The sequence below is a fragment of the Nyctereutes procyonoides genome, unplaced genomic scaffold (genome assembly GCF_905146905.1).
Source record: "Nyctereutes procyonoides isolate TBG_1078 unplaced genomic scaffold, NYPRO_anot_genome, whole genome shotgun sequence".
Taxonomy (NCBI): domain Eukaryota; kingdom Metazoa; phylum Chordata; class Mammalia; order Carnivora; family Canidae; genus Nyctereutes; species Nyctereutes procyonoides.
The window spans coordinates 18,361,255-18,387,027 of NW_026575034.1; the positions used below are offsets into that span (position 1 = coordinate 18,361,255).

Here is a 25,773-nt window from a genome sequence, read left to right on the forward strand (position 1 = left end):
GCCCCAGGGGCTTTAGCTGTTGGGCCTGCCTTGATGTATTGGCGAGCTCAGAGGTACCTGTCCTAGAGAGACAAGGCAAGGCTGCCTTTCACTATTCTCTGGGCGACTCATGCCTGGAGGAGTGACCAGGCAGGAATCCAGGCTACAGGACAGAAGGGGCCAGGGCAGCCACTGTTGTTCACTGCTGGAAGTATGCCAAAGGCCTGGAAGGTGAGCTGCTATCCCATCCCCTTCTTGCCCCTCTCTCCAAGAGATCCTGCCCTCAATGAATGGGGCTGGAGGGTGGGGACTTTCTTGAAGCCAGGTGAGCAGCCTTCTGGTTTTGTGGATTTATTTTCCCACGAGCAGTCTTTGAGCTGTGAATCTAGGGCAAGTGTTGAAAACAGGAATGGAGAGCAAGAAGCAGGTTCGAGGGGGAAACCCAGTCCTTCCAGGTCTGTGACATCCAGCACAGATTCTGGGGGCAGAGAGCCTGGATTTAAAATTCCAGCTGTAGCACTTGCCTTCCTTGGGCAAGACCTTAAGTTATTGTCACACTTACACTAGTGTTTTTTGACCACCATATAAGAGCTGTGCTAAGGATTTAATAGTAAGGAAAAAAAAAAAAGAAGAAGACTCCAATTGCCTTCTCAGATTTTACAATTAGTGAGATAAATGTTAACCACCCACTAACACCCCCACCATTACGAAAGAAGAAAGAAAGAAAGAAAGAAAGAAAGAAAGAAAGAAAGAAAGAAAGAAAGAAAGTCCAGGAGAGTTGCAGAGCATATATTTAGGGAAAATTCATCCACTCTGGGAGGTCAGAGAAAGCTTCCCTAAATAAATAGTGGAGCTGAGGTCTGTTTACTGAGGTAGAAGGGATATTCTACGTAGAGAACAGGATATTCAAGGTAGGCCATTTGGCAAGAATGGCTCCTCCATGGAACTGGAAGAGGGCTCATGAGGCTGAAGTACAGACTGGAGAGCCAAGTGGGGATAGACCATGAAAGAATGTGGGTATTAAGAGCAATACAAAGATTTTTTGTGGTGCTTTAAACTGAAAGGTGAGATGATAACACTTGTAGTCTGAAAAGGTTACTCTGGCAGCAAAGAACAATGGATTGAAAGGGAACCAAAGAACATTCAGGAGACCAGTTAGGGGGTCTCAAGTATTTGCCTATGAAATGGGGATAATGGATAATATCATCTCATAAGCTATTGCCAGGATTCAATAAAAAGTGGCATTTTTAAGTGTTTATGCCAGGATGTGACACACACAGCAAAGGCTCAGTAAATGTCAATATTGTTACTTTTGTTGGTTCTCTTCAGCAAACTGATCTTTCTGCTTCATATCTCCTCCTGAGACACAAGGTGGGAGAGGGTAGTGCTAGTGGTCTCTAGGATGGAAACCCAGTTTATATTAAGTCACAACATAGAGGCCAGAAGCTCGGAAGCCTGAAGGATCCATCAGAATGGCTTACATGCAAACTGGTGCAGCCACTCTGGAAAACAGTATGGAGATGGTTGAAAAGAGAACTATCCCAAACCCAGCAATTACACTACTAGGTATTTATCCAAAGAAAACAAAAATAGTGATTCAAGGGGGCACATGCACCCCAATGTTTATAGCAGCAATGTCCACAACAGCCAAAATATGGAAAGAGCCCAGCTGTCCATCCACAGATGAGTGGATAAAAAAGATGTTGTGTATGTACACAATGAAATATTACTTAGCTATCAAAAAGAATGAAATCTTGCCATTTGCAAAGACATGGATGGAACTAGAGGGCATTACGCTAAGTGAAATAAGTAGGTCAGAGAAAGACAAATATCACATGATTTCACTCATATGTGGAACTTAAGAAACAAAACATGAACACAGAGGAAGGGAAGGAAAAATAAAATAAGATGAAAACAGAGAGGGACGCAAATCATGAGAGACTCTTAACTGTAGGAAACAAACTGAGGGTTGCTGGAGGGGAGATGGGTGGAGGGATGGGGTAACTGGGAGATGGGCATTAAGGAGAGCGCTTGATGTAATGGGCACTGTGTGTTCTATACAACCGATGAATCACTAAAGTCTAATCCTGAAACTGGTAATATACTATATGTTAACTTTAAATTAATTTAAATTAAAATATTAGGGATCCCTGGGTGGCTCAGCGGTTTCCCGCCAGCCTTCAGCCGGGAGCATGATCCTGGAGTTCCTGATGCCGTCCCACGTCGGGCTCCCTGCATGGAGCCTGCTTCTCCCTCTGCCTGTGTGTGTCTCTCATGAATAAATAAATAAAATCTTTTTTAAAAAATTAACATTTTTAAAAATGACGTTTTTTATTATTATTTTTTAAAAGAATAGCTTGAGAGTAGGAAGGACTCAAAGAAAACCCGGTTCCCATTGCTCCTGGAAACCAGCTGAAGAGGAGAGTGAAAGACCCTCCCCCACGGTGACCCTACGTGTCGGCTGAGACATCCTCGCTTTTCCGTCAGGGGTTCCGCAGAGCAGGTGTGGGGCCCGCACTCCGTGCAGTCGCAGAGGCGGGACCGTCGCCACGCCGCAGCCCTAGGCTGACCCGCAGGTTTCCAGCCGGCCCTGCGCCCCCGCTCCCAAGTGAGGATGCGGGGGTGCCCTGAGCCAAGGGCGGTGGGGGTGGGGGGGTCCCCGGAAAGCCAGCTCCAGCAGGCCCGCCGCAGTCACGTGGCCCGGTGGGTGGGGACGGACCCGAAGTTGCAGAAATCCCGAGCCATCCCAACTCTGAAGGGCGCTGTAGGCGCCGGGACTCCCGGAGGGGCGCGGAGGGAAGCATTTGGGGCATGGCTCAGCTGGCGGTGATCCCCGGGTCGGCCACGGCGTGGCCAGGTGAGCCCGAGTCGGGAGCGGCGCGGCGGGCGTGGGGGAGGCCGCCCCACCGTGGGGCCCCCAACACCCTATCCCGCTCCAGGGGATGTGGGGCACCCACAGCGGGGGAGGGAGGCTGGGTAAAGCGGCCCTGGTCGGCCCTCGGCGCTCTGAGTCGGTCCGGCCCGCGTCCCTCCTCGCGGGCCCTTCCCTTCACCGACGTGGCGCGGAGAGCCCGGTCCGCCCGGGACGCGGGAGAGCGGCGCGCTGGGGGGGGGGGGGGGGGGGAGCGCGCGGTGCTGGCCCCGCCCCTCCGCGCGCGCACTGGCTGCTCCCCGTGACGTCACGCTCGGCTATAAAATGCTCGGCGCGCGGCTCTCGCGGCGCGGGAGGAGCTCGAGGCTGAGGGCGGCCGGGGAGCGGGGAGCGACCGGGGTCGCTGGGCCGCGGGCGCCTCAGCGATGTTCTACTCAGGGCTCCTCAGCGAGGGCGGCCGCAAGGATTCGGACATGCGGGAGGCGGCGTCGCTGCGGCAGCAGCGCCGGATGAAACAGGCCGTGCAGTTCATTCATAAGGACTCCGCCGACCTGCTGCCCTTGGACGGCCTCAAGAAGCTGGGCTCGTCCAAGGACACGGTGAGCCCCCGCGGCCGCGCCCCTCTCGGGAGGCCCGCGCGCGGCGGCCGGTCACCTTCGCGCCGTGCGGTCTCCCCGGGCCCGCCCTCGGCCGCTTTCACTGAGTCACCGGCCGCGCCCCCGCGCCCGGCCCCTCCGCCGCTGCCCGCTGGCTCGCTATTCCTGTTCGGATTCCCCTCCGCCCAGCTTCTCCTTGCTTCACTGTCCCTCGGATTCCGTCGTAGCTCTACCAGCTCTCGCTGCCTTGCGCTCTGCCTCTCCCCTTCGTGCCTCTCCCTTCTTGTGTAGGAGACCGTGTCCTGCCTTCCGGCCCTCTGGTCGCTTCCCTTCCCGTTATTCTTCCTCGTAGTACTGAATTTGATTGCATGATTGAGCCTCGCTTGGCTGGGCTGCTTGGCCGGTCCGGTGACCCAGACAGAGGTGACTCCTAATGGGTGTGGGAAGGGGGGGTTTCTTGGCAGTCACCATACCCAGATGATTTTGTTAAATCCAGTCCCCCCTATGCAAAATCTACTCCGTTTGATTTTTGGGCTTATCTATCTTAACCTTCCATCCTGGGGGGCGGGGGGGGAGAAAAAGGGTCGAATGTGAAGGAGGTTTCTTGAACCCCAAATATTTCTTTATCTCATCTCTCCCCCTACTCTTATTCCTACCCACATAGAGTGGCTAGAGAGAGGAAGCCAGGCTGCTCCATCTCACTGACCAGCCAACGTCCGGAGCTAGAGCTGAAGCTGGCGCAGGCTTTTTTTTTTTTTTTTTTTTTTGCAGGTTTCTTGAGGGTTCGCCTTTAAGAAGGAGAAACTCCAGGGCTAGAGGTCTGGATGCAAACACTTTGCTGTCCTCTCCAAGGAGGGGATGAATGATTCAGGGTTACTAGTTTAAAGAACTGTATTTGACTCTCATCCTTCAGTCACTGTAGTGGTACTGGGCCAAATATATGTTTAACTTTGTGGTTTTATCTGGAGTTTTCTTTTCTGTTTAGATTTATTTATTTGCTAGAGAGAGAGCAAGTATAGGCATGAGCACACGCACTAGTGGGGGGTAGGGGGTGGGGGGAGGGCAGAGGGAGAGAGAGAGAATCCTCACCCAGACACCCTGCTGAGCGTGGAGCTCAATACAGACTAGATTCCAGGACACCAGGATCATGACCTGAGCCAAAAATGAAGAGGCAGCTAGCTGCTTAACCACCTGAGCTACGCAGGTGCCCCTATCTGGTGTTTTCTTGTGGTTTACTTGTTTTCTTGAATTTCACAATCACTTTATTCATCTGGGCAGTAACTTGTGAAGCATTAATTGTCTTTTAAATGAGGTAGGTGCTCTGTATAATTTTTTCAGTACTTTTTGAGATTTGGGAATATTTAATTTGGCAGGAAAGGAAGAGTGTTGGCCTGGTTCACTGAAATTGCCATTTCAAGCCCCAGATGACTATGGAAGGGAGAACTTCTGAATCTGCTGCCTTTTCTTAGTATCTCTAATAACACAGAGATACTAATATCAGATTTGCCCTCACCCATTGTGACAAAAATAATTTCAGTTGTTTTTGAGCAGGGGATGGCTACCCAGTTATTTTGCTCTGTTTTTTTCAAAGGTAGTTTTTCTGCAAAAGCCACAGGATAGTCAATATAATTTATGCTCACTCTGAGTGGTGAGTGACTGAAATGCATTCCAAGAAAAGAGATAACTCTCTTTCTTCCCTTCTTTCAATTTAAAGCAGTGTAGACTCATTTAGCAAACGAGGTCTAAGTCTTCTTGCCTTCAGGCCAAAATAATCCTAGTTCCTAGAAGCCTCAGGAACAAATAAAGAGAGAATATTTAGAAAAAGAAGTAAAATCTGGAATGTTTTTCTTCCCTTTATGCTGGATTTAAGAAATGACTGACATTTGGTTATCCTGGGCTGTCAGAGTTCCCTGGCCCTGAGGAACTACCACTCCATCCTTCTGCTTAGCATTCTGTGTATTACTTCATCCTGTGTAGGAAGAATTCCATCTGCTTTTCTGACTCCAGTCTGTGTCAGTTGAGCCACAAAGGAGCTGATAGCATAAAACATAGGCAGTAGGCTGGAAGGAGGAAACATCCTTAAGAAGCAAGTTATTGCCATGGATATGATGCACCGCAGTTTACTGTGAGACCCTGAATTAGGGTTCACACTTTCTCTCTTCCCACCTCCATTGCCACCATTGCCATGAACTTGATATCCCTCTCTCACTGTTCTCACACCTTAATGTGCAAATGATTGCACAGAAGAGCTAGAACAGGTCACAGAAACCAAGGCAGATTGAGGTAGGGAAAGGAAAGCTGTGTGCACTGGGGTGAGGTAGCATGATTAAGCTCTCTTAGAACTGATGTTGCTGCCTCAGTACAATCTAAGAAATAACCTAATAAGTACCCTATTGCTTCACTTTATGGATACATCTGGTAGTATAGACCAGTGTTGACTCAGTTACCTCTCACCGAAGTGAATTTCTGAGGATGCCAAAACTGATTGAATAGGTCTATAGTACAAACTAAATGGAAGAGGAACAAGAAAAAGGAGGGGATAGAATCAGAGAGAGATGGGGGGAAAGGACAAATTAGGTGTTTGTTGTTGTTAATGGTACAGAAATAAGAAAAGACAAATTAGTTTTAATTGAGTCTGGGGTTTATGCCAGTGAGGAGACTGGGTTGTTTTCCTCACGCTAGTGACCTATATTAGAATTGTATTCCTGGGTTTATTAACCTTTTACCATGCTGTTTCACTATTTGATTCACCATTCACTATTTGATACTAGCCGGCCAACTTTATTTTAGATTCGCAGAGAACACCCATGGGCAATCAGATGTGGTCTTCTCTTGGCCCCAGGGAAGTGTCTTTGTCTTATTCCTGTTTGTGTGTAGTTAGCTGCTACAAGTCTAGTGTGGATATTAATCTTATTTCTTATGTCTGATTATCTTATTTTGTTGATCATTTCGTTTTGTGATGGTTTGTTTCTGTATGAGATTAAGAATCAAAAATCAGAGATATGAGTGAGTAATATTTTAAGTGATTTATTATTTTTTTAAAAGTTGATGAAGCTAGAGGAAAAAATCTCTGCTTTTGGAGTTTTGCTTTTTGTAATTTCTTTTGTCTTAGCTACCAGTTTCGTAAGTGTTCTTTTCATTGTGGTAAGGACTTCTTAATTTTTAAAACAGTCCCACCCAAAACAAACAAACAAAAACAAAAAACAAAACCAAAAAAACCCACCAGTTCTGTCATAATAACACTCATATCATGGTCAGTTTCCTTTGCTGTGTTCCACTATCCTTGCTCCAGCCTCCATTCCTAATTCTAGTGAGTTTTTTAAAGCATTTGGCTACAAGCAGAATTAATCATAAATAGGAAAGAAAAACACTCTCCCTATTGCTGGACAACTAAGGATATGGCCTGATGGGTCACTAATATTATCAGATAGGAAAAGACATATTCACAAACATACACTTACCAACATTTGAGTGCTTACTCTATACCTGACACAGTGTTAAATGCTCCATGTGGACATCTCATTTAATCTACACAAATGCCCTACAAAGTTCTTACTAACTTGAACTCAATTTTGCCTGACTCTAAAGCATATCTTTTATTATTTATATTTTATTTTCTTGTAGGTGGCAGGTTTAATGAGCAAAAGGAACTTACATACGAGGCTTGTCTTAGGCAGCACTAAGATGACTAGATCCCTGTACCTGCCTATCAAATATTAAAAGCTTGTTGGAAGGCCTTGACTAAGTTCATGTACGTATACCTGCAGGTGTTCTCAACACCATATCACTATCTCAAGGCTGTGTTCTTGGAGCAACCTCTAGGAGTGGGAAAGGCAAATGGAATTCACATTCCAAGGACAGGGGTAGGGATAAGAGCCTTGGATGGTACAGTCCCAACTCATGGGTCAACCAGTCATGTCTTTTCCATGACCTTCCTCAACAATTTATAATAACAAAATAATCCTAATTCTTTTCTCCCATCTCTTGTATCATTGCTGTTACTAATCTCATTTCACCTATGCATAAGAGCATATCAGCATATACTATATAAAAGCATATGTAATCAAATATATTGTTGCTATTATCATTTTGAAAAAAACTATTGTCTGTTACATTAATTAAGAATAAGAAAAAGGAAAGGTTTTATTTTAGTTATTGCTTTAACAGTGACTTCCTGTCTTTATAGAGATCCAAGTTTCTGACATATCATTTTCCTTCTCCCTAAAAAACTCTAATATTTCTTGCAAGGCATATCACTAGCAACAAATTTACTCAATTCTTGTTTTTTCTGAGACAGTCTTTCTCACTTTTGAAGGATAATTTGGCAGGTACATATTTTGAGGTTGGTGGCGTTTTTCTCTCAACAGTTTTATTTTTTTAATTTAAAATTTTTATGCACATAGTTGACACTATTGTTACATTGGTATCAGGTGTACAACACAGTGATTCAGCTTCTCTATAGGTTATGTTATGCTCACCACAAGTGTAGCTACCATCTGTCACCATATAGCACTATTACAATATCATTTTTTTACAATATCTTTTTTTTTTCTTTTTTGTTCCAATGACATATTTCTTCCATAACTGGAAGCCTGTATCTCCCATTTCCCTTCACCCATTTTGCTCACCCTTCCCAACCCCTCCCCCTGGCAACCATCAGTTTCTTCTCTGTATTTCTAGGTCTAATTCTGTAAAGCATATATTTTAAACACTACTCTAAGCAAGGATTGGCAAACTTTTTCTGTAAAGGACCAGATAGTAACTATTTTCAGCTTTTCAGTCCAAACAGTCTCCGTTTTCAACTACTTGACTCTGCTATTGTAGTGCAAAAGCAGCCATAGACAGTAAATGAGTGGGGTTCATTGTGTTTCAGTAAACCTTTATTTCTAAAAATAGACATCAGGCTGGATTTGGCTAGTGGACTATATTTGCTAACCCCTATTTCAAAGTGGTTCTAGTTGTTATTCTATTGCTAGCTAGAAACCTGGATTTCTCCTCTGGGAGTAAATGCTACAAGGAAGGTAGACTTATGTCATTTCCCTATTTTCCAGTCTGGTCTATTCTCCTGACCACGAAATTCCATTAGTTTGATCCTGTCTAGGTTCAGGTTCTCAAAGGGATTGAGAAACAGGCCTTGGAAATTCTTGCTCAAATCATGATTTTGTGGCATTCTCACAGTATAATCTACTTCCTCTCACCTCACTTTTCTTCCCACTCTACAGCCTGATTAGAAGGGATATTTAAGCATATTGGGTGCCAGATTGAGGAAACTCAGCTGTTTCTACCCAGAATACAGCACTGCCCACAGAACCCATTTCCTTCAAGAAGCTCCTGATGATAATGAAGGCAGCACATCTGAGCTTGCTGCTAAATTTTAAATGCCTAATCCCTGATTAGGGTTTATACATATCAGCAACAGTAGAGAACTAGGGACTGCTGAGGTTAGTAGTTACTTTGTTGAGGTAAAGCATAAAGCAAGATCCCTTTGAGGAGGATGACTTGAGAAGTATGTCCAAAAGATTACCAGAGAGCCTGTAGTACTTTCTAGCTAATTACTAACGTGTATTTTGAAGGACATCAGGAAAGTAGAAGACAATTCTTGGAAAGCCAGTATTTCAATAAACATAAAAATAAACCACTTAAGTAAATTTACAAAGCAATAGTCAAGGAGTGGGAAAGTAAGTAGTACAAATTGCATAATGTGTAAGTATTAAAGGGATTCTGAAAGAAAGAACTAGGTGATACTAATCAAGAAAGGCTTTTTGAAGAAGTAAAGAGTAGGAATTTGTTCATTCCATATTATATCAAGAGCTAAGGATATAGTCGTGATCAAGACAATTAAGGTCACTGCCCTTGTGGAATTAACAATGGATAGTGGAGGAATGAAATAGTAAACACATAAGTAAGCAAAATAACTTATAATTATTATGAAAGAAATAGTGGGATATATTAATAATTAAAGTAGTGCAGTACTCACTTCAAATAGTACAGGCAGGGAGGATATCTTTGATGAATTGACATTTGAGCTGAGACTCATGTCGAGAGCAAGCTAACTATTTGAAATGTTAGTGGGAGAACATTTCAGGGAGAGAGAATAGCAAGTGCAAAGGCATTGGAATGGGAAAGAGTTTTTGAGCAAGGAGGTGTGGATGAGTAAAGGGAGTGTGGCATGTATATGGTATATAGATGCAGGTTGCAGAAATTGACAGGGATCAGATGATGTAGAACCATATAGACCACGGTAAGAAGTTTGAATTTTGTTCAAAGAAAAATAGGAAGCCATTGAAGGGTTTTTAGTAAGGAAATGTATTACCTAATCTATATTTTTTAAAACTCACCCTAGTTGCTATGTAGAGAGTGAATTGGAGAAGGGTGAAAGAAGAGGCAGAAGGCAAGTTAGGAATTTTTTGCAGGTCAGATAAGGAATGATGAGCCAAGAAATATATATATATGAAGGCAACCTTGGTGTCCATCTGTAGATGAATGGACAAAGAAAATGTGATATATATATATATATATATATATATATATATAATATTCAGCCATAAAAAAGAATTAAATCTTGCCATATGTGACAACATGGATGACCATGAGGGTATTATGCTAAGTGAAATAAGTCAGACGAAGACAAATACCATATGATCTCACTTATATGTGGAATCTAAAAAACAAAACAAACAACAACCAAGTTCATAGATAACGAGAACAGATTGGTGGTTGCTGGAGGGCAGGGGGCCTAGTAGATGAAGGTGGCCAAATGGTACAAATGGTACATGTTTGAAAGTCGCTAAGAAGGTAGATTTTAAAAGTCCTCATTATAAGAAAAAAGAAAAAAATTGTAATGATGTAGGGTTATAGATGTTAACTAATTGTGGTAAACATTTTGCAGTATATATGAATATGAAATCATGTCATATACCTTTAATCTGTGTATAATGTAATTAGTCCTCAATTTTTAAAAAAATTACATTATTTAAAATAAAACTTAGAGGATGAGGACAACTAAAGTTACATTGCATTTTTAAGGTCTAACAAACTTTGAAACTTTTCTGTCAGTATAAAAGAAAAACATGATGGTGGCTTTAATCAGACTGGAGGTAAAGATGGGGAGAAGTAGATCAATTCCAGTTACGTTTTAGAAGAAACAAGAATGAATGGGTGTGTGGTGGTGACATTTTACAGTTGGTGGAAAGCGAATGAACCAGAATGTTAAAAGTGAATAGGATTTTGGAGCTCAACCTTATTTTATTACTGATAAAGAAAGCAAAGTTTGAGAAAGTAATACCTGGTAAGATTAGTGATTTGCCCAAGGCTGTATGTGACAACTGGTCATTTTGCTGAAGGTAGAAAGTCTTCATGGAGGGATACAGATAAGATTGGGAAGGAGGATGAGTGGTACTTAGTGGAATATCTTAAATGTTAAATTGAAGATTTTGTGTTCAATATAGCTGGCAAGAGAATCACTGTAGGGTAAGGAGACCATGAAGGTATCTTTTAGGAGATTGCTTGAATTTAGCAATAACAGTAGAAACGGAGAGAGAGATATATAAATATAAGGTGTTAAAGAGGCATAGTTTCACTCACCAAGATAGGGAATAAGGGAGAAATTGCAGGTTTTGTGAGAAAGATCAGTGGGACAAGTTAAGTTTGAAAGTACCTGTAGAATATCTAAGTAGAAAGTTCAAAGTGGCAACTGGATCTATGTGTCTCTAAAACTCAAAAGTGAGGTCTGGGCATAAGATAGAGTCATCATCAGAAAGATAGTAATTTATGCAATGAAAGTAGATAAGGTTTCCTTGAAAGGATATGTACAACGAGAAAAGGACCAAAGACAGAGTGATGATTTAAGAAATGAGCAGAGGCAAAGGAACCAGTAAAAGAGATGGTGAATAGACAGAAAGGTGATTTTAGAAGCCAGTGGAAGAGAATGTCAAGAAAAATGGAGTGTTGAGTTAGTTTTATTATAGCATTCTTTCTAATAACAGACATGTGGAAACAATCTAAATGTCTATTAGTAGTTAAATAGTTAAATTGGGGTACATTTGTACTTCAAACTCAGATGTCTGTAGAGGATGTGCTTTAAAATGCAGAAAGTAGGGGCAGCCCTGGTGGCTCAGTGGTTTAGCACCGCCTTCGACCCAGGGCCTGATCCTGGAGACCCAGGATCAAGTCCCGCATCGGGCTTCCTGCATGGAGCCTGCTTCTCCCTCTGCCTGTGTCTCTGCCTCTCTCTCTCTCTCTCTCTCTCTCTCTCTCTCTCTCTCATAAATAAATAAAATCTTAAAAAAATAAAATAAAATGCAGAAAGTAGTGAGCTAAATGGGTGATGGGAATTAAGGAGGGCATCTGTTGTGATGAACACTGGGTGTTACATGTAAGTGATGAATCACTAAATTCTACACCTGAAATCAATTTTACTATATATGTTAAGTAATTAGAATTTAAATAAAAACTTGAAAAGAAAAAAATAAAACAAAATGCAGAAAGTAGATTAGATGTAAGAAAACCGGTGCCAAGGTGGCTATAGGATGTCCTTACATTATACCTGCCTAGGTTACATTGTGTACACACACACACACACACACACACACACACACACACACACTTTGGTCTTTCCACAATTTGGCTGACACTATTAGATAGTTAAATCATCAGCCATTTTCAGCACTTTTGTACCTGCCTGACTTCTCTCTAGAGATTAGAAAAGCTGAATTCTCTCCCAACCTCTCTTTTAGTTAAGACTGGACATGCTAATTCTGACCAAGAAAGATATAGGGAAAATACTGAGGAATTTTTGGGAAAGCTTTTGTTTTCCTGATAAAAGGGATAGATGGCTCATAGTCCCTTCCTCCTTCCTCAGATGTTGATGTAATAATACCTGGAGCTGGGGCATTCATCATATGACCATGAGGGGAGTACAGAGACAGTAGCCCTGAAATTTAACAATTTCAACTACTAATAGTAGTTTTAACAACTACTGAATTATTGCCAGCATCTGCCTACCTCCAGGCTTCTTGTTATATAAGAAAAAAATACACTTTCATTTAAGCCATTTTAAGTTGGCTTTTATTGTGGCTGAATACTTTCCTAATGTATGAGGTATATATTTTCATTTAATGTTTATTTTTATTAAAAAATACATGTATATAATTTAAAACTTTAAAAAATTAGACTATTCCTTGTGCTAGGGATCTCCATATATTCTAGGTAAATGGTGATACTACTATTTCTTGACTTACAGATTTTACCATTATCTATTGATTTTCTACTATGATAGGTAAGGGTTTAATTCTCTTACACCTCTTTATCATGTCCTCTCTCCGATTATACTAATATTGTTAAGTAACTGTTTGGGGTCCAATCAGCATTTACTGCTAACGTTGTTATTTCTATGTTCATATTATTCACAGCTGGGTCAAATAATGTACTCTATTTCCTTTCTTATACAAATATTTATTTTTCTTTAAATTAATAATTGCCTAGTTATTTTCTGTGTAAAACTTAAGTCTCCCCCCGATAACCTTACAACTGTAGATGATCTAGCAGGTCCATCTCCTTTTTCTTGGAGACATCCTTCCTGGAGCACTCCATCCTCCATTTTCATTTTGGACTGGTTGCTCTCAAGGCCTGCTACACATCCTATATTCTAGATTTTTCTTTCAGTGCCAATATCAAAATGTCCTTTACCTCTCCTCTCTATTGAATCCTTTATTCTTGGACCCTATGATTTTTTCTTTGTTCATTGTATTCCCTCACTTCAGCATAGCATATCCTTCAGTAGCTTTTTGAGGATGCATGGGAAATAACTTTCCTGAGTCTTGATTTACAGTTTGGCTAGGTTAAGAAATTATGCACTGTCAGATTTTTAAAAAGTATTATTTCATTGTCTTTTAGCTTCCATTATTACCATTAAATTGTCCTATGCCATTCTGATTCCTAATCCTTTGTATTTGCATCATCTTTTTCTCTTTGGAAACTTGGAATCTGTGCCACTGATAATATTCCAGAAATTCAGAGTGATGTGAAATCTTGTTGTGGATCTTTTTTCGTTCACTATATGAGGCTCTGTGTGGGTTTTTTTGATCTTTAAACCCATATCCTTCAGCTCTTGATTAGTGTGCACTCCATCCTCACCGTTAGCTGTTCTAGAAATCGACAGTACATAATTTCTAAGCTTAGACAAACTATTAACCAACCAGAGTCTTTTGATTTACTATTTCAAAAAGAATACTTTTGGCATACTTCCCAGTTGTCTGGGTCAAGTGGGAGTTTTATGCAGGCTTTATAATAATCTATTTCCCATCCTTTAACTGTAGAGGTTCTAATACCTCTAACTTCTTAGCCTTTTCAGAGTTTTAGTTTGAATAGGAAAACTACTTTTGTAGCTAGACCCAAAATACATAATAGCTCAAACATAATGGTTTTTTCTTAAGTAACAGCCCTCTTTCATGTAGTCACTTAGGGACCTAGGCTGACAGTGGCTCTTCTGTCTTCAACATGTGACCTCCAAGAAGGTTACCCTAAGGCTCATCTCCATTCTAACCAGTCGGAAGAGGAAAAGAGTGGAGTGTGCACAGAACATTTTTATGGGACAGGTCTAGAAGTGATATGTCACTTCTCCTCTTATTCTGTTTGTTACAATTCAGTCCTCTGGCCATGCCTAACTATAAAGGAGGCTGGGAAACATAGTCTAGAAATCTAGAATACAAAAAGAATAGGAGAACATGGATTTTGGTGAAAAACTGGCAGTCTTTACTGCTCTAGCATAGTGTGAAGTAGAATAGTGTGAAGTACTTAGCTTTCTTTACTCTTAGGTCAGTTACCATTTTTCTTTCTGCTCAGATTCCAAAATTTGGTCTCTCCTTTTTTGTTATTGTTGTTCCCTTTATTGTTCTTTTGTTCTTCTATGTTTAGGCCTTTCTTATTCCTTGACCATGATTTTAGTGAAATTTTGGTTGGGAGAAGAGGTAATATGCATTTACACTGTCATTTAAAACATGTAAGCATAATAAAATGACCAAAGAAAAATATTCTGGGGTTCATATGGGTTTATTGGCTGTGAATTTTCAGCTCCTGAACTATACTATGAATACTTTTAGTTGTGAAAATAAACAAAGAATTTTATGTACTGACATAGAAAAATGTCTTTCATATATTAAACAAAAATAGAAAGTTTTGGAACAGTGTTATAGTATGATTCTATTTTTGTGTATGTTTACAAATATACTAATATTTTTGGAAGGATATACTTCTAAATTTAATGGTGGTTATTTGTAGGGAGTGGGACTGAAAAAAGGTTAAGAAGTTGGGAAGCTTTCCCATTTGATTTTGTATACTTCAGTGATATTTGAATCTTTTCACTGAGCATGTATTATGTTTGAAACTTTTTTGGTTACTAAAGAAAAGAACAAATAAAGGAATTGTCAGCAGCAGGGTCAAATGCCCTAGAGAGGTCAAGGAAAATGAAGGCTGAAAAATAGCTACCAGATTTGGAAATTAGATTTTTATTGATGTTGTGGGGTCAGAAGTAATCTCAATGAAGAAAATACAGGATATCAGGAAGTTTTTGGCTTTTTTAAAAAATAGACCATTTAAGACAAGGATGTGATTAGAGCAGGCTGAAGAGTTGAGGAGGCAAGGTCTGAGGTTACGTGGAGTTTTCTCCCCAATATATTTTTATATTTTCTTTGAGTATGTTTTATAGCCCAAGGAGGGGTTCAGTAGAGAAGGAGGAAAATTCAGAAGGGAGATGACTTCAAGGAAAACAATTTCAGATTTTTCCTCATGTGCCTCATCTGTCCAGTGATGATTAGACTCTGTTGAAAGATTAAGAGTAGTGAGGTAAAGCCATTTCAGCAAGACTGATATAGAAGGAAAATCCAAATTTTCAGTGAAGAGGGCTTTTATTTATTTGTTTTTGAAGTCCCTTCCAATCTACAGTTCTACAAATTCAGCTTACAGTTCTACAAATTCAGTTGGTTCTGCTGAGTATGGCCTTGACAGGAGCAAACACCCTGCTTTAATATGACTTGAGCTAGGAATCCAGGCTTATTAGTAAGGGAGATAAGAATGAAGAATTTCTGTTTCTTTTGAGGAGCAAAGCATTCTCCCAGGAAATCTGACAGAGTTAGCACTTCCTCTAGCTCCTTATCAAGTTAAGAAGCTCTCATTTTCTTTTAAGTGCCTCTCTCTCTCCCCTTTTCCCAAGGATACTAATTTAGAATCTGCTTTGCCAAGAATCTGTGTATTTTGGGAATCCATTTCTTCACCTCACCAGGGTTACAGTGAGTCATGGCTCTGACTCCATTCTGCCTCAGAAATTGTAAGGTGGTAGATAATGAAGACCTTAACTAGTTCTGCCCCTTTCCTAGGAAAATTCTAGGCTCTGAACTTCTAAGAGTGATTTTTCGCCCCCCCACCTCTAAAATTAAGAGGCATCTGGTATGTGTTACATAGAAACTTGGAGTCTTTTCTTTGAGAGATTTTAAGTATTACTGTAAATTGAGAATAAGATGCTTCTGTATAGAAATTCCTCGGGTCAAATAAGTCCTTATCATGAGGTAACATATTTTCTAGAAGCCACTTTGCATAGAAAGAGCAGAACATGGATATGGCTTGCCCTATGAACTCTAAGTTCTGTCAAAGAGCAGACTTGAGTTCACATTCTTCATTCTGCCTCCTGACATTAGGTATCCTGGCATAGATTTAAAATCTAATTAAGCCTCCTGTTTCTTGGTCAGTCTCTGCCCCTTTTATATTCCCACTTTTTGGCCCACTGGAGAGAGGAAGAATGGATAATAAGAGTTGCATTATGCTTCATGAGGTCCAGAGGATGTTAGGAAGGATTATTCCTGTGGGTTCTTCAGGTTCCAAAGTGTGTCTCCTGAGAGGATTGCTCAGCAGGTATGAATTCCTCTCTTCTCACCCCAGCCACCCCATGGGTTACTCAGTCCACAGGAGAGTCAGGCCACCAAGGTATATGCAGACTAGGTCCAAAAGATGAGACTGTAAGGGAGTGAGACTTGAAATAGAAGTGGGCAGAGCTTCTGATAGCCAGTACTGGGTAGGTTTCTTTGGTCTGTGAGAATGAACTGCCACTTCTGTAAGTTACCTGGGAGGATACATTTATTTCACAGGGTCATTTTTCTCCTGAAATGCCCTTGTAAGAGGAGGAGAGATAGCAGGTCAAGGTAATCCAAATCCCAAGGGTTCCTCAGTTCTCTTTAGCTATATTCACTGTCCCTAACCACATTTTCCAGTGTCCCACTTGCTCTTTCATTCATTCAGGGTAGCCTACTACAAATTCATTTATAGTACCTGCTCTGGTAATTCCAATGAAGTCTCTGCTTAAAGTAAGAATAAATAAAAAGCAAAGGTAGAGCTCAGTTATGTGAGGCTTCTTCATTATTTCTGTGGTACCTGGGGAACAATGGGAAAAAGGGGAAATGACTTGTCACTAAGAATCTTCTGATTTCTATTCCTCAAGCAACCTCATAACATCCTGCAGAGGCGCCTCATGGAAACCAACCTGTCTAAACTTCGAAGCAGTCGTGTGCCTTGGGCCTCCAAGACCAACAAACTGAATCAGGCTAAGTCTGAGGGACTAAAGAAGTCTGATGATGATGACATGATTTTGGTTTCTTGCCAGGTAATGTTCTGAGAATAGTTTTTCCAGGGTTTTCTGGAAAGTAGGATTTGGGCCCACTGTGATTCCCATAGTGGGGCTCTCTCCTCCAAAGTATATAGAGCATGGGTCTTATCATAGAATTCATAAGTGAGTTTTACAGGAAGTATATGTAATATTTTTATGCATGTACACTTTTATGGGAAAAAGGACCAAAGCTTTCATCAAATTTGCAAAAGGATGTTTGACACACACACACACACACACGCACACATGATTAAGAGCTACTTGGTATATAGAATTAAACAGCCGAAGTCCTTTGGAATCCTCTGTCCACTCTAGATTCAGCAGGAGAAAGGCTCCTAAAAGGAGACTCAGTAGTGTTTAAAGATGAGACATTATCAACCCATAATTGTGAGATGCTCTCCAGCCCAGCCTTTCATATGACATCTGCTGCTTGCTCCCTTCCCTTTTGCTTCTCTGGCTCCTGCTGAACATTATGTTTCTTTCCACAGTGTGCTGGAAAGGATGTGAAAGCCTTGGTTGACACAGGCTGTCAATATAATCTCATCTCTTCAGCCTGTGTGGATAGACTGGGGTAAGTAGCCACTTGTGCTAGGTGAGAGTCAGAAGCTAATGCATTCTTTGTCTGGATCTATTTTTGAGGTTAGAGATGGTGAGAGTCTCTAACAAAGCTCCAAGAGAAGTATGTAGAGTTCACATATCAACTGGAATTAGTCCTTAGTTGGGGAGGGGATGGTAGGATTTTAGGCACCTGGGAGAAATCAGGGAATCAGGAAAGCATTAGGTCGTCCATTAACTCCCACCTATTAAGTTCTGAACAAAGACCTTTGGGCTCTGGAATGAGAGAATGTGAGATCCTTGGCTCATTGTTAGCCAAGCCCTGATCCTGATATGTGCTCTGCAAAGATAACAAATTAGAAGGAGCAGTCTTGTTGGTATACTTCAGATGAGTAAAAGCAGGGACATGGTTCGTCTTAGCTCAGGATCCTTCTGGAGGCCATACTGCCTACCCCAAGAAGCATCAGTCAGAACTTAGAATAGGATGGCTATTGCTGCTGGGCCTGAGCCATTGGAGGCATGATTAACTAATAGTTTTTTTCTTTTAAAAGATTTTATTTATTTATTCATGAGAGAGACACACAGAGAGAGAGGCAGAGATATAGGCAGAGGGAGAAGCAGGCCCCATGCAGGGAACCCGATGTGGGACTCGATCCCGGAACTCCAGGATCACGCCCTGAGCCAAAAGCAGATGTTCAACCGCTGAGCCACCCAAGCGTCCCAACTAATAGTTTCTTAGTGCCTTTCCTCTCTAAAAGAACATGTAAAAACAAATATTACTGCTGCCCCTGCGGGGATCGGGTGTGCAGCAGATACCTCATATATTAAATGTCTTTGGTTGTTTAACAGTTAGAATTGGGTTCTTCTTCTTTTCATCAGAGAAAGCCTATTTTGTATCTTTCTTTTTTTCAGTCAATTGGTACTTTTATGTCTTCTTCCTTTTCTTCCCTTCTAAGTACCAGATGGGCTCTAGGGTCTAGCTCAGAACTAGAAGGATCAACCCAATGTCCTTTTCCACTCTTCTAGGCCTAAGAACAACAAATCATTCCCTAGCTTAATCTCTGTATTGAAATAATCACTAGGGTAGATGTAATGGTTCATTCTAAGCTGCTTTCAAGATGTTCATAACTCTTAGGTAGGACTTGAACAAGGCTCAGTTTATATAATTAGTGATCTCTGCCGCCTGATCTGTTCCTTCTTGTTTCTACCCTGTCCTCACCCCTTACCACCACCGTGACTCTTTGAGGCTGGCTCTTTGGGTTTTGTACACTGCTATTTAGGCTGGTGGGAGGAGTCTAGGACACAAGTGCTCTTGTAGGAAAAATTCCTGAGCTTTCTTATGTGGTGAAGAGATGAGATATAGTGCAACATGATGGTTCCAGAAAGACTAATAATGTCCTGGTGCATAATTAGGCAGCAGCGTGCATGATTCCAAAGGAATTAATAACCATCTGTAAAACTGCAATTATTTTTCTTTTGGATGAGCTATCACACCAAAAGAGAGGAAATGGAGTAAAGCAGAAGTATTGGCACAGAAAGTCCGTAATTAAGCTTTTAATCCACCAACCCATGATAGCTTGGGTGCTGGCTGTTCCAATCAGCTTATATAACTGTGTGAAACCTGAGTACTGTTCCTTTCCTTCCTCCCCTGCAGAGACAAGTTAAATTAATTAGGACTTTTCTCCGTGATCTTCCTTGCTGATGTCAATGTCAATATCTTGATGCACTTACCAAATAAGTGCCAGCCTCCACTAACCTTATAGCCAAAGACTAACTGATGAGGATAAACTGAAACAGAAAAGGCAAAGAGAAAATTAGACACCAAACAAAAGCATCTTCTAAAATTAGGACAAACCCCTGCCCTTTCTGAGTTCCCTTACCCACACATGATTAAAAGGACATGTTAACTAAATTGCCTTGCGTATAGGTGGGGATGTTAGGATGCAGAATAGGATTTTCTGAGTGTATAGACTTTCATTTTTTCACCAGTGCAGATAGTGACATAGCTTTTTGAGAATAGGAACTGAATCTTTCCTTTAAAAAAAAAAAAATCCCCTGGCATATGTAGGACAAAGTTCTGAAACAAGAAGTATAGGCTGCTTAGCACTTTTTTTTTGGTAAATTAATCCCAGGAAATTCATGGAAAAGTCCAAATGGGGGTCATAAGGTGGACATTGCCAGATTCCATCAGAAGCCTCTGTCAAGGGGATTCTAATATCTCCCTCTCTGGTGCAGACTCAAGGAGCATGTCAGATCTCACAAACATGAAGGAGAGAAGCTTTCTCTACCCCGGCATCTTAAAGTAGTGGGCCAGATTGAGCACCTGGTGATCACACTGGGCTCCCTCCGCCTGGACTGTCCAGCAGCTGTGGTTGGTGAGTAGAATTGAGAACTAGACCTATGGACCCCTATTGTAAACCCCCCCTCATGCCTGGCTCATGCCTGTAATCTCATGCCTGTAAATATTGACTTCTTCAAAATCCCAATTTTCCATTTTTCTGTACTATAGACTTGTCCCAATTTTTACTCTCCAAAGTACCAGATTCAAGACATGTTGAGAATTACTAAGAAAAAGGAGTTGTGATTCAGTATATATAAAACAAACAAACAAACAAACAAAACGTGTAAGGGGTAAGAAACAAACATTTTTGTGTGCCAGTGAAGGTGGCTCCTAAGAGCTTTCCCTGCACTCGCTGGAAATAGAGGGCAAGATCCCCTTGCTTCTTTGCCATAAATCACTTGATAACTTCCCATCATCTCCTATATTTTCCCTTATGTACTCTACTCTAGACTACTCTAAATTCCGGGTTTTGTCCTAGGTTTGAATCTTGGCTCTATTACCTTTTAACCGTAATGATCTGGGAACAGGAAAATTATTTAATATAGTAGATGTTCAGCAGATGTTTATTGGATGGATGGATGGAAGGATGGATGAATGGATGGATGGAAGGAAGATTAGATAGAAACCAACAGTGATAAGGCTGACTTCTAAACCAGCATAGGAATAGTTGAATCTTAATTTTTTTTTTTAGAGGACAATGAGAAAAATATATCCCTTGGTCTCCAGACTCTCCGATCCCTTAAGGTAGGATTGACTCTACTTTCTCTTTGATACTTACTCTCTGAGACAGGGGTCCTTTAGCCATTGACAGTGGGATCACTGACAGTGACCAATGATTCTCCTTTGTTTTTAGTGCATCATAAATTTGGATAAGCACCGGCTGATCATGGGGAAGACAGACAAAGAAGAAATCCCTTTTGTGGAGACAATTTCCTTGAATGAAGACAAGTAAGTACCCTTGAAGACAAGGTCAGGTCCAGTAAAATCCATTTGTCATTAAGTAGAGGGGTATTCATGTAGGATATTGGGTTCCTTTGTCCTTCAGTCTTACCACAAGTACACCATCCCCAACCCCTAGAGTTCACCACCCTATAAAACTCTATAGCCCACATTCTAGTAAGTAGTGATGATACTGCACAGAGTGGTGAGGGAAATAAGTAGCTTTTAAACTAAAATCGTACTTACCTTCAACCTAATTTCTTTGAATTTGGTATCATTTCTTCTATTTCTTTCTCATTTCAGCACTTCAGAAGCATAACTACAGACTGCAGCATGTCTGCACGTATGCACACATACCAGGTTGACAGATTGAGAAAACTGGGTTTGATCCAAATGCAGTAGCAACTTGCTGTGGACCAAGTCCTTCCCTCTAATAGAAGCTCCAGGGGCTCCTTCCCACCCAGACCTCTCTAGACTTTAGTCCATGCTTAGAGATCTTATCTGGTTATAGCCATTGTTTTTTACTCCTCTGATCACTTAATTTATAGACCTTTTGACACTGCCAGGTCTCACTTGTGGCCTACTTTTCTGCTTCTTCAGGAATTTGCTTTTATTAGTCAAATATAGGGGCTGCCAGGTTCTGTTTCTCCATAGATAGACTTGCTTCTTTTCCTATAGCTAAAATGTATAATAAACAGGAACCTGACCTTTACCTCCTTTCAGCTGTTTCAAAGAGATGCGAGATACCTATGTCTCAGAATTGGAATTTCTTCTAATTAATTCATTGATTTCTCAAGAATAAATTTATCTGAAAGAGCCCAGAGAGATCATCTAGTCCAGCTCCTTCATTTATAGGTCCAGAGAGGCAAGTGAATTTCTAAGCTGTTAATACTAAGTCAGTGGCAGAGGAACCTAGAACTTAGACTTGACGAGCCAAGGCTATATTCATTCTCCCATGCTGCTGCTTTTGACTTCAGACCTTGAGAGAAAGGTGAAGAAGTGAGGGTTTATAAAAAGCAAGGTAGGGGAGGAATCTGCTTTGGAGATGGATGCCAGGAGGATCTGGGTAGCCCTCCCTCCTGTGTGCTAAGTCCACTAAAAGTCTCTGCCCTAAATTGTCATATTTAGGACTTTATTTTGGCACCTAAAAGCTGAGGGTACAAAAATGAATGAGACGGCCTCTCACCTTGAACTTCTTGAAGGGGAGAAGAGGGAAGGAACCAGAGATGAAAGAACATTAATCACTTTCTGAGATGGAATTGAAGGCTTTGGTAAATAACCTGGGGATGACTCCTAGACATTAATACCCTAAGATCTATTCACTATTTCTGCCCAGCCTGTTTTTTGTCTGCCATGGACTCAAGTAGCTGGGATAAGGATAGGAATAGGGAAAGGAGATGAAAAAATCCAAGCAGATCCAGAATAGAAGGAAGTACTGTGTAGAATCCCGTTGGTGGGAAGTGGAAGTCCCTCTTATGGAAACCTTTCTGCAGTGGAAGTCAGGAAAAGAATTTCCTGACAGGGAACTGAGGGTTGGGAAACTCTTCAGCCTTGTTCTACTTCAAAGAAAGAAGCAGGGCAGGAGCTGACAGTGTTAAGGATCACTTTTTCTGGCTGCCCAATGTCTGCTGACCCTTCTCAAAATGTTAGAGATCATAGGGGTTTCTTAAAGCTTTTTTTGTTGGGGTGTCAGGTTTGGGATGCAGATACCTGTAATGAAATCTCCCCTTCAATTTGGTTGTAGAGGTACAGGGAGAAATCAGAAAAATAATCAGCTGTGAATATATTTTTAAGAGATTCCAAGTCTACCCTTGGCTCATAGCAGTAGTTTCCAGAGTATTTAATCGATCCCACTTTGAATTTTGCCAGGTCCCACCAACAATCTCGTCAAGAGTTCAGTTACTGCCTCTATCAAACAACTCTTTGGAACTCTGAATGTTTTTAGACTTACAGAAGCTCCTAGAAACTTGGTAACCCTCATTTGAATAGCTAAGCAACCATACCATAGCCTGGGGTCACCCCCAGACTCCCTACCAGCCTCTATAGTAGAAGCAAGATGGAAAACTAAGCACAGACACAACAGGGAAGGCCATGTCTGAACTTCAGCAGGGGTGACCCCAGCTTATCAGCCTTTAGTGCCCCCTCCAAATTCACCCCAGTTTTTCCTGGGAGGGGGAGCCTGTGCCTTTCCATTGAGGCCTCTCCACTCTCCTGCTCTACTTATCATGGCACACTACTTTGGCCTGCTCTTTATCCTAAGACTGAGTTGAAATACTTCACCCCTTTTTCCCCAGGTTGAAAACTCCAAGCCTTGCCTCTTGGCCACGAGTGAGGCATCTTGGAAGTTCCTTGGCCTAGTTTATCCTTATTTGGATTCCGTCTGGACCAAGTGAGGCCAGGAATTCTAAGGTGTTGGAAAGGTGTGACTAATTCTGGCCCTTTGAGTTCAGGATTATATGGTGTCAGAGAGATGATCAGGTGGCCTTTAGTGATCTTTCTGGCCTCTGTGAATCAGCCAGTGATTTTCCAGTTTTGGAATAGAAACAGTTGGGGTGATATGAGCTTAGGGTATCATAATCTCATTCAGTATAGTCAAATCATTTGAATTCACTAACCAAATAATTGTGCTTTAAACCCCAGGCTTTATAGAGGTACTTAAAAATGTCTAAATACCACTCTGGGAAGTCTTATGCTTCATTAGTCTTTAAATGCTGCCAAGTTGATTATTCTGATAGCCCATATCTCCTTGATATTCATGAGGGAGTACCTGATCCACTTTATGGGGACTGGCAAGGTGAATAGTAAGGTTAGTTCTTCCCAGAATCCTAGAAAATTCTCTCTGGCACCTCTGATTCAGGATATGGGAAGAAAGTGTCTACCCAGGTCAGAGTTCTGAAGACCGGCAGTTGCAGGGAGTAATCCTATAGAACTAGTACCCTTCTCATTCCTTATTAGAGGTCCCTCTCAAATACAGGAAGTTTGAAAACTATTGTTTTTGTTATTTGGTATATCTATGCCTGAGTTATATGAGGAACAAATGTTTTCTGACTTTTCTATATCCTTGCCCTGCACAGACCCCACCTGGTAAGATTTTCTATTCTTTAGCTCAAAGTGTCTGTGGAATGGATTGCTTATTGTGTCAGCTGCCCTGACTCTTGTGTAATAGAAATATCTTTCCAGGCTGGAGACATGGGGGAGATGAACTGGATTCTTTCCTCCTTCTGTTGCCAGGCCTCTACATTGGCACTTTTACCTGCTCAGTGTTTCTGGCTGTGTTGGGTTTATTTGTGAGATTGATGTAACAATAAAGTGAAATCTTCCCCTCTGTGTGCTTGTCTGACAAAGTCTCTGCGTCAGGGCCCCTGGAAAGTGAAGGAGCCCAGGCATAGCCTAATTGCCTCAGTGTTTCTCTCAGGGTCCTCTGGACACAAGGCTTTGAGGTTCTCCTTTCTTCCATTGCTGCTAGTCCTTCAGCAGTCTCTTACTTGCTGCATATCCTTGGGCAAATTAGTGAATCTCTCTGAGCTTTGTTTTGTAATTTACAAAACAGAGCTTTGTTTTGTAACTTACTACACAGTATCAAATGTAAAGTGGTTGGCATATGGTAGTCCCTTAAAGATTTAACAGTATATAAGAACATTTTTTTATGGTGGGTCAGAAGTGTGTAAGAGAATATTTCTTCTAGAAAGAGACATATTTAGTTAAAACAAATAGGATAGGTTTTGGAAGGGAAAGTTTTATTGAATGAGACTCAATATATAGTTAAAGCCATTGTCTAAATGACATTTCAAATAAATGCATTTTACAGATGATAGAAAATTACCTTTTAAGTATTAATATCATAATATTTAAACAGTATGATTAAAGAGTCAACAGGAAACATTCATTCCTTGGCTATGACAGTGGTTATCAAAATCTAGAATTACAGTTCCATTACTACTTAGATTATATTACCATTCCACCTCAAAAGATTTTCTGTTGTTTTTTTGTCCATTTATTCTAAATATAAAAAATTAGGGGTACCTGGGTGACTTCATCAGTTAAGTGTCTGACTTCAGCTCAGGCCATGATCCCAGGGTCTTGAGATTGAGTCCTACATTGGGCTCCCTGCTCAGTGGGGAGTCTGCTTCTCCCTCTCCCTCTGCCACTCACCCTGCTTGTGCACTTGTGCTCTTTCTCTCTGTCAAATAAATACTTTTTTTAAAAAAAAAAAAAAAGAAAGCTTGGATTAACAGAAGTTTATGTGAAGATGATGTTGGTGTTTTAGTTAAGGAGTGTTAAAGTATCAAGGACTCCGTGTATAGATATCATTTGTAAGACAGGGACATGTATACAGTTTGTGGAGTATCTAGAAAAGGGCAGTGATAACATGATTATTGTCTTCAGAGCTGTCATGGAAAGTGTTCTTCCTGGCACCAGAAGGCAAGCATTTCCAGTAGGTGGAGATTGCAGAGAGGCATACATATCCTGGGTCAATTGGAGGGAAGCATCTACTATGAACCAGGGACTATGCTAACTCCTGCAAAGAAGTTAGTATTGCTCATAGTTTTGCAGAAGAAAAAGCTTAGGTTCAGAGTGGTATCAAGATAAATCCATTTAGCACAATTAAATGAATTGTCTCTAAATTTTCTTTCACTGGAAGTGAAAGATGAGATGATCATTTCTTAGCAAAATTGTGAAAGATCTTGGTATTGGGTAGAAGGTGGGATAAGGAGACCTCCAAAGCAATTTCTAATGCTAAAATTCTTCGATTTTAGGACATCTTTATTAAATGGCATTGTGAATCAAATGCAGTCTCTTGTTGACTCACTGCCAACACTACAAACTCATTAATTTGGAC

At 41.2% G+C, this 25,773-nt stretch overlaps 1 protein-coding gene across 2 annotated transcripts; it reads left to right on the forward strand.

Annotated features, from left to right (window-relative positions):
• The first annotated feature begins 2,731 nt into the window (after nucleotides 1-2,731).
• On the forward strand, nucleotides 2,732-24,262 carry NRIP3 (nuclear receptor interacting protein 3). 2 transcript variants are annotated; one of them, XM_055317552.1, is made up of 8 exons: nucleotides 2,732-2,836; nucleotides 3,290-3,450; nucleotides 16,934-17,095; nucleotides 17,587-17,669; nucleotides 19,889-20,028; nucleotides 20,686-20,738; nucleotides 20,848-20,942; nucleotides 21,237-24,262. In XM_055317552.1, the coding sequence occupies exons 1-8, from the start codon at nucleotides 2,791-2,793 to the stop codon at nucleotides 21,250-21,252; spliced, it is 756 nt and encodes a 251-aa protein (XP_055173527.1). In that variant the 5' UTR covers nucleotides 2,732-2,790; the 3' UTR covers nucleotides 21,253-24,262. The 2 variants fall into 2 exon arrangements, with proteins under 2 accessions (XP_055173527.1, XP_055173528.1); XM_055317553.1 differs by lacking the exon at nucleotides 2,732-2,836 and having other exon boundaries at nucleotides 3,219-3,450.
• Nucleotides 24,263-25,773: the final 1,511 nt, after the last annotated feature.